The sequence below is a fragment of the Sapajus apella genome, unplaced genomic scaffold, assembly GCF_009761245.1.
Source record: "Sapajus apella isolate SASKATOON/1434 unplaced genomic scaffold, GSC_monkey_1.0 scaffold5, whole genome shotgun sequence".
Taxonomy (NCBI): Eukaryota; Metazoa; Chordata; class Mammalia; order Primates; family Cebidae; genus Sapajus; species Sapajus apella.
Window position 1 is genome coordinate 31248924 of NW_022436945.1, and position 8472 is coordinate 31257395.

At 41.9% G+C, this 8472-nt stretch overlaps 1 protein-coding gene across 1 annotated transcript; it reads left to right on the top strand.

Annotated features, from left to right (window-relative positions):
• Positions 1-842: 842 nt before the first annotated feature.
• Positions 843-4414, top strand: DCAF4L1 (DDB1 and CUL4 associated factor 4 like 1). The gene has a single exon (XM_032274057.1). It carries the CDS (start codon positions 1234-1236, stop codon positions 2425-2427), a length of 1194 nt encoding a protein of 397 aa, XP_032129948.1. The 5' UTR covers positions 843-1233; the 3' UTR covers positions 2428-4414.
• Positions 4415-8472: the final 4058 nt, after the last annotated feature.

The window sequence follows — 8472 nt, forward strand, 5'->3', positions numbered from 1 at the left end:
CCAGATTATCACCATATTTCTCTGTAGCACCTACCAACTCTCCCCAATCCTCCAAAATTCCTGGAAATTCATAATGAAGGAGCAGTCAGCAAGCTTTTTGGCAGAGGAAACATCCAAATGGGGACCGGAGATATCAGTCTCCTCTTCTTGAAGATGCCCCAAACCTTTACTAGTACCATGTAATAGGTACAAATGTCCTGAACAGAACACGAAAAATACCATTAATGAAACAAATTAATAATTTGGACAAATTCATAATTTATTTTTCTTTCTTTGTGAGACAAGGTCTTACTGTCTCCCAGCTGGGCTGGAGTGCAGTGGGCAATCACTGCAGCCTCAACCTCCTGGGCTCAGGTGATTTTCCCTCCCAGTCTCCTGAGTAGTTGGGACTACAGGTGTGCATAACGCCCGGCTAATTTTTCATGTTTCTTTAGAGAGAAAGTTTCACCATGCCACCCACGCTGGTCTCTAACTGTATTTTAAAAATACAGGGTGGGCGCGGTGGCTCAGGCCTGTAATCCCAGCACTTTGGGAGGCCGAGGCGGGCGGATCACGAGGTCAAGAGAATAAGACCATCCTGGCCAACATGGTAAAACCCCGTCTCTACTAAAAATACAAAAATTAGCTGGGCATGGTGGTGTGTACCTGTAGTTCCAGCTACTCGGGAGGCTGAGGCAGAATTGCTTGAACCCGGGAGGTGAAGGTTCCAGTGAGCCGAGATCCCGCCACTGCACTCCAGCCTGGCACCTGGCCACAGAGCAGGACTCTATCTCAAAAAAAATAAAAGAAAAAAAGAGTTTCAGACCAGCATAGGCAACACAGGGAGACCTCACCTCTGCAAAAGTTAGCTGGCGTGGTGTCGTGACCCTGCAGTCCCAGTTAAGTTGGGCTGAGATAGGAGAATCGCTTGAGCCCAGGAGTTCCAGGCTGCAGTGAGCCATGGTCGTGCCACTGCACTACAGCCTGGACAAAAAAGCAAGACCCTGTTTCAAAAAGAGAAAAGGAAAAAATTAACATTAAGAACTTCCTTCATCAAGACACCAAGAGAGTAAGAAAACCCACAGAGTAGGAAAAGAGATTTGTAACACACATCTCCAACAAAGGACCCGCCCTGAGAACACGGAACTCGCAAAAAATTAGCAACACTTCCGCTCGAGCCTGGACGGAACTTCCTGTCACAGAGAAGAACATCCGGCAGAATTTCCTGTTAGGAGGACTCTCCGGCACGGAGAAATGGAGGCCGAAAGGCTGCGACTCCTCGAGGAAGAGGCGAAGCAGAAAAAGGTAGCCAGAATGGGATTTAATGCATCTTCCATGCTCCGAAAAAGCCAGCTAGGTTTCCTTAACGTCACCAGTTATTCCCGTTTAGCCAACGAGCTGCGTGTGAGCTGCATGCAGAGGAAAAAGGTTCAAATTCGGAGCTTGGATCTCTCCTCTTTGGAGAGCAACCGATTTAACTTCATCCTGGCGAGTACCAACAGCGACCAGCTCTTCGTAGTGAACCAGGTGGAAGTCGAAGGCTCCAAGTACGGCATCATCAGCTTGCGAACGCTGAAGATACCTTCGTTCCACGTGTACGTGCTCAGAAACCTGTTCGTCCCCAACCGGAAAGTGAAGTCCCTGTGCTGGGCCTCGCTGAACCAGTTAGACTCTCACGTTCTGCTGTGCTTTGAGGGAATCAGAGAAGCTCCAAGCTGTGCCGTGCTGCTCCCAGCGTCGCGCTTCTTAAATGTCTACGCCAGTAGAGTAAACCAGCCTGGGATGCTCTGCAGTTTCCAGATCCCTGCGGCCTGGTCCTGTGCCTGGTCCCTGAACTTCCAGGCATATCACTGCTTTAGTGCCGGCGTGTCTCAGCAGGTCCTGTTGACCAACGTGGCGACGGGACACCAGCAGTCATTTGGTGCCAGCAGTGATGTCTTGGCCCAGCAGTTTGCCATTACGGCCCCTTTGCTGTTCAATGGCTGTCGCTCCGGGGAGATCTTTGCTATTGATCTGCGTTGTAGAAATCGAGGCAAGGGGTGGAAGGCCACTTGCCTGTTCCATGACTCAGCAGTGACCTCTATACAAATCCTCCAAGAAGAGCAATGCCTCATGGCGTCGGACATGACTGGAAAGATCAAGCTGTGGGACCTGAGGGCCACTAAATGTATAAGGGAATATGAAGGTCATGTGAATGAGTCCGCATATCTGCCCCTGCATGTGCACGAGGAAGAGGGAATCGTGGTGGCAGTAGGCCAGGACTGCTACACAAGAATCTGGAGCCTTCATGATGCCCACCTGCTCAGAACCATCCCCTCCCCATACCCCGCCTCCGAGGACGACATTCCCAGCGTGGCCTTCGCTTCTCGGCTTGGGGGCATCCGGGGAGCGGCACCAGGGCTGCTCATGGCTGTCCAGCAGGACCTTTATTGTTTCCCCTTCAGCTAATTCTGCAGGTGGCAGCATGGCCGAATGTGAATTTGACTTAAGGAAGTTGAATATCTTATTACCATTTTTGTGAGAGCATTTTAAGAGACGTGGTGTATATAGATCCCATCCATCCGGCTGCCAGGGGTAAGGTGTTAAGAGTTTTATATGGTGACATTTCTGTAAAGTTATTTCAGTTAAGCTCTGGATTTAGCTTGAAAGTCCTTCCCATAAAAGGTACCTATTTCTTCTTGTTGAATACCTCAGAATAGTTGCCCCCCCCCCCCCTTTTTTTTTTTTTACAAATAATAAAAGACTTTTCTAAGGACCGAAGATTGGCAAAAACTAAATTAAAGCTGCTGCTTTCACTAGTAGCTCTTTAGAGAAGCATAATGATGGAACTGGTAAGACTTTTTGACTACTGGGGTCCGAAGTATCTGTGCTTGAGAAAGCCAGTGGGAGAAGAGACAAAGGAGAGGTCATTTCTTCGAGTCTCTACAGAAATATTTAAGGCTGGAGCTTGGAATCATTAAATTTGGCCTTCTGAAACTCAATAGCAGATCTCCAAAATTCTCCTTTTATTATATATAAGCATTGGAAGGAAAGATGGATCTTTTTAAATACTAAACAGTCCTTCATGTGCTTTTGTTGAGGCCCTTCTCAGAATGTAAGGTACAGCAGTTCCAGTTTCTATTATGGTGACTTGAATTTCAGATTCAAGGACCCCGCTGTCAAAAGGGCTTTGACGTTTTGTAATCTAGGAGCAGCAGTTTGTGAGAGGTTTATTAAAAATGTTAAAAAGCTTGTTTTTCTACCAAGCAAGGAAGAAAAAAAAATGTGTAATAATGTTTGTTGCTACTTCTTAATAGCCAAAGCCTTTAAATGATGTGAATTTCCAAAATACTAAAATTTGTACTATAATCATGCAATTGGATACTGCATAATAATGGAAAATAAGGCACAATTGCTATGCAAAACAGTATGGATCACTCGCAACATGTTGATTGAAATTAGGTAGAAATGAGTGCAAACTGTATGATTCAGTTCTGAAGTTCAAAAGCAGTAAAAACTTGTCCATGGTGATGAAAGGTAGAATAGTAGCTACCTCTGTAGAAGGAAGAAAGGATTTTTCTTTTTCTGTTTGAGAAGTGACATGGGGAAGCTTTAGGTATGCTGAGTTTCTTTATCTTGATAACTTGATACATAATTTTCATATATTTATACACTTCACACTTTTATAGTTTACTGTGTATATGTTATTCCTCAAAAATAAAAATAAGAAAGCAATTAGGACACTATTGTAGTTAGTCAGTTAAGGGACAACGATGGCTTGGACCTGCATATGAGGAGTAGAAATGATTGCATTGGAAGAGCATTTGAAGGTAGTATTATTAGACTTGCTGATGAGAGTAATCTAGAAAGTGAAAATATAGCATGGCAGCTTTTTTGTTAACTTCATAACTGGTAGATGATGGTGTCCTTTACTGACATGGGGAGGATGAGGAGAAAAATCTTTAGGTGAAAGGAATGATGCTGAGTTTTAGGAATCTACTAACCTCCAATTGGAGATATAATGTATTCTTGTAAATCAGGGATCATGACATGAGTGGTAATACAAATTTGGTGACTTCAATACATAGAATTAAAATAGATGGGATAGATGTACTTCATATGATACAGATAGGGCTAATATTGTAGTAACTACATATTGATAGAAGATAAGTAGATCAACAGAGAAGGTATGGGAGTGTGGTTAGGCACAGATTTTTGGAATCCTTTAATTTAAATCAGTTTTTGATACTAACTTGATGTGTGACATGAGAAATTGTGTAAGCTTTACTTGCTGTTTATTCAGTGTAAAATGTCTTAGATAATAAAACAATCATAAAGTAGATATAGGATTAAAGGATGTATACATTGTCTTTTTTACATTGTAAGCATTCAAAATAAAAGAAAAAATTTTAAAATGGGCTGGGTGCGGTGCCTCACACCTGTAATCCGAGCACTTTGGGAGGCCGAGACAGGCGGATCACATGAGGTTGGGAGTTGAGACCAGCCTGACCAACATGGAGAAACCCCGTCTTTAAAAAAAAATTTAATTTTAAAAATGAAAAAAATACATTGTAAGCATTAAGAACTAACTCCAGATACACACACACACACACACACACACACACACACACACACACACACACACACACACACACACACACACGTACGTACGTACGTATATATATATGGCAAGTCCAAAAGCAGCTTTGGCAATTGACAAAAGAAAAAATGACTGCATAACTTGATCAGCTGTTTATCCTCACTTGCAAAGAAAACAAATGCAAGCAAATGCAAAAGAGGAAAAAAAAAGAAAGAAAAAACTAATCAGAAAAACACAGATACCTAAAAGAAAGGTAGGCAGGAGTCTTGAATAGGAGAAAAAGAGATCCAAATGGCTGATAAACATCTGAAAAAAGGCATCCAACTTCATTTATTGTCAAAGAAATGCAAATTAAAATCACAATGCCACACCACTTTGACTATAATGGTAAAATAAAATAGCTTAGGTAGAGTGATTTTAGGAATTTAAAAAAGAAGCAAATGTTGGTGCAGTTGTGAGCAAATAGAACTTTCATATACTGTTCAGAATGTATACTGGTACAGGCACTTGGAAAACTTAGTAATTGCTAAAGGTAGAAGTTTGCATACTCTATAACCCAGTAATTTCAGTTAGGATTATATTCATAAGAAATGCATACCTGTGTCCACCATAATTTGTTAACAGCCCCGCTGGAATCTACTCAACTCTTCATCGACAGTAGAATGGATAAATTGTGGGATATTCACACAATAGAATCCTATATATCAATGAGAATGAACATAGCAGTATGAGTGAATACTGCAAACCTAATGCTGAAATTAAGATTCCAAACACAAAAGAGCACATATTGTACTATTAATGCATGTAAAGTCCCTAAAGAGGCAAAATAAATCTATGTACTTAGAAGCAGGATTAATGGTATACTTGTAGGGTAGGAGAGTAGTGACCAGAAGAAAGGATTCTGGGAAGCTAGCAATGCTGGGGTCATGCCAGACCCCTAGTGACTCCAATAGGAATGACACTGTGTCCAAGAGGCCAAAGAAGACATGTGGAGACAGTGAACAAGACTTGGGTTTATTGGGGGAACTTACATATTGGGATGGTCCAGTGGTAGCAGGCTGGACAGAAGAACTACTACTGTTTGTAAAAATCATGCAGTCTATATAGCATTTTCATTTAGCACACTCCACCTAGCAACCTCAGTTTTAACCCGTTGCAAAGGACCTTGATCCCCTGTATTGCCTATGTTGTAAGGGATGGGCTAGGGGATCAAATGTTCACCACAGATGAGTGAAACTCAGGGTTGGTCACCCCCTGATTCCTTAGTTTGGGACTCTGAACACACATTCATTTTAGATGACAGGGTCATGCTCAGAGTATGCTTGTTATTGCCGTCAGGTACATCTGCTGTATCGCGAAATACTGGTTACACAGTTTTTGTTCACTAGTGATAATTCTTAAAGCTGTACCCTTAATATATGTGTCTTCTTCGGTGTGTTATACTTAAATAAAAAGTTAAATTTTTAAAAACTTAGACTTTCTCTTGCTGCCCCCACCTGTGGCTTTGGGGAGAGAATCCACTCTTTACAAATGCTACCCTCTCTCAAAGTATTACATTTCCATGCTCTGTCCCAGCTTAATTCTTCTCAGGGATAAAGGTTATCAAACAGGTCAGTCTCTTGCCTCCAGGAATATTTAATAACTCAATTATTCCAGCTGTAATTTGAATCTTGTTCACTACCCTGTGAGGAAAATTGTGTGTGTGTGCGTGCATGTGTGTATGTAATTTTTTCTCCACCATACCTGCTGAGTTGCAAAAGGAGCTATTGGAGAAGCTAAGAAGAGTTGAATAAGAGAGCTATGATCCAGGTATACAGTCATGACTGGAGAAACATTCTCCTTTTCTTGGATGGAAGTGGCAAAGAGTGAACCTAAGTTTAATGGTAGTGGAATACTAAATGGTCATTTGACAAGGTAATTGTGACCAAAAGAAAAATCTCACAAGTAATTTCATAGGATAATGTCAGGGGAAAAACCTGTAAGAACAAGATGGTCTTTCCTTCTCTCTACAGTGCTCACTCAAGCACATAAACTGATTTGGAGTTAGAGAACCTGAGTCTGATTCCATGTTCTATTACATTCTTGTTAAGTGAACTGTGGAAAAACCTTTGATCTCTCTGAAAAATGGAGATGAGGATTAGCAACCTGGTCAGAAACTATCTTTTGCATGTTTGCCTGTACAGGAAAATGTTGTCTGTGCAGACCCTTGTTGTTTCTGACCATTGTTGTACAGGAGAGATGGGGGTGTGACCAGATAGTTCTTACCCATGTATAAGCCACTTTTTTTTTTTTTTTTTTTTTTAGTACAGATGGGATCTCCTTGTGTTGCCTGTTGCCCAGGCGACTCTTGAACTTCAGGGCTCTTGTCTTAGCCTCCCAAAGTGCTGGCATTACAGGCACAAGCTACCTGGCTATAAGCCATTCTCTCTCTCTCTCTTTTTCTCTTTCTCTTCCTCTTCCCTTCTTCCCTTTCCTTTTTTGCTTTCCCTCTTCCCCTTTCCCTCCATTTTTCCTTCCCCTCCTCTTTTCCTCTCCCCTTTTCCCTTCCCCTCCCTTTTCCCTTCCCTTCCCTTTTTCCCCCATCCCTTTTCCCTTCCTTTTCCTTTCCCCCCACGCCTTTTCCCTTTCCTTCCCCTTTTCCTTTTCCCTCTCCCTTTTTCCTCCCCTTTTCCCCTCCCCTTTTCCCTTCCCCTTTTCCCTTCCCCTTTCCCCTTCCCCTTTTCCCTTTCCCCTTCCCTTCCCCTTTTCCCTTCCCCTTTTCCCTTTCCCCTTCCCTTCCCTTCCCTTCTCCTTCTTCTCTCTTTTTTTCAAGACAGAGTCTCTCTTTGTTGCCCAGGTCGGAGTGCAGTGCTATAATCTTGGTTCACTGCAACCCCTGTCCTCCAGGTTCAATTGATTCTTGTGCCTCAGCCTCCCAAGTAGCTGGGATTACAGGTGTGTACCACCACACTCAGCTAATTTTTGTATTTTTAGAAGAGACAAAGTTTTGCCATATTGGCCAGGCTGGGCCATTTTCTTATTGAAGTGTTCAGGTGGGCAAGCTCCCTCCTCCCCGACTCTTAAGAGGCAAGGAAAAAAATCCCCTAAATGTGAGGACAACAGGTGTTCAAAATTAAATTTGTGTTCTTGGTAAGCCTCATGATAGAGCCACTTTATTTTCTAATGGATTATCTAAGTCAGTTTTCCAGATAACCAGCCAAGTTTGTCTCATGATCAGAATTATTTTCCCAAAGCTGTAGACGGGATGAAACCAAGGAATAGTAGTCAGCTCAGTTGCACAAGCAAATTTCTGAAAGTTGTTGGAACTTCTTCAGAGTTAATGGAAAATCTTGTAGGAATTGTGGTTTATGGCAATAATCAAATGACACTTCACTCTTTTCGTACTTCTATTTCTACCTATCTGACTTAATAGTTCCCTATATTTAGGCATCTATTTATATCATGAATCCTCATGAAAGTCAGACAATTTTACACCATGTTTATCACACACAAAATGATACAAAAAAAAAATCTGAGGAAATTCTCTCTCAACCTATATTCCAGAAAAAATTTAAAAAACCACCTCATTGTCATTCTAGTCTTTTGAGAACACCTCACATTTTTTTCCAAAGGCAAGTACCCACTGACGTAGAAAGACTGGTGCTTAAGAGCAAGATCTTTGTGCCTTGGTTTCTTCATCTATATAACTTATTGAAGGTATTATGAATGAGATAATGCACATAGAGGGCCTGGCAATTAGGCAAAATCTCTTGGTAAGGATGGGATTGAGAGTCAAAGGAAATTCCCCTACGGAACTCTAAAACTGACATTACCTTAAGTTTTAGCACGTGGGGAAGTTTTAAAGATTTTCCAAAAGGATAAGTATATCATGATCTGTAGATATAAATACCAAGACAGCTTCAGAGTTATTTTAA

What these genes read in the sequence shown, in the direction of transcription:
- DCAF4L1 (XM_032274057.1), top strand. Translation starts at nt 1,234, where the DNA reads ATGGAGGCCGAAAGGCTGCGACTCCTCGAGGAAGAGGCGAAGCAGAAA.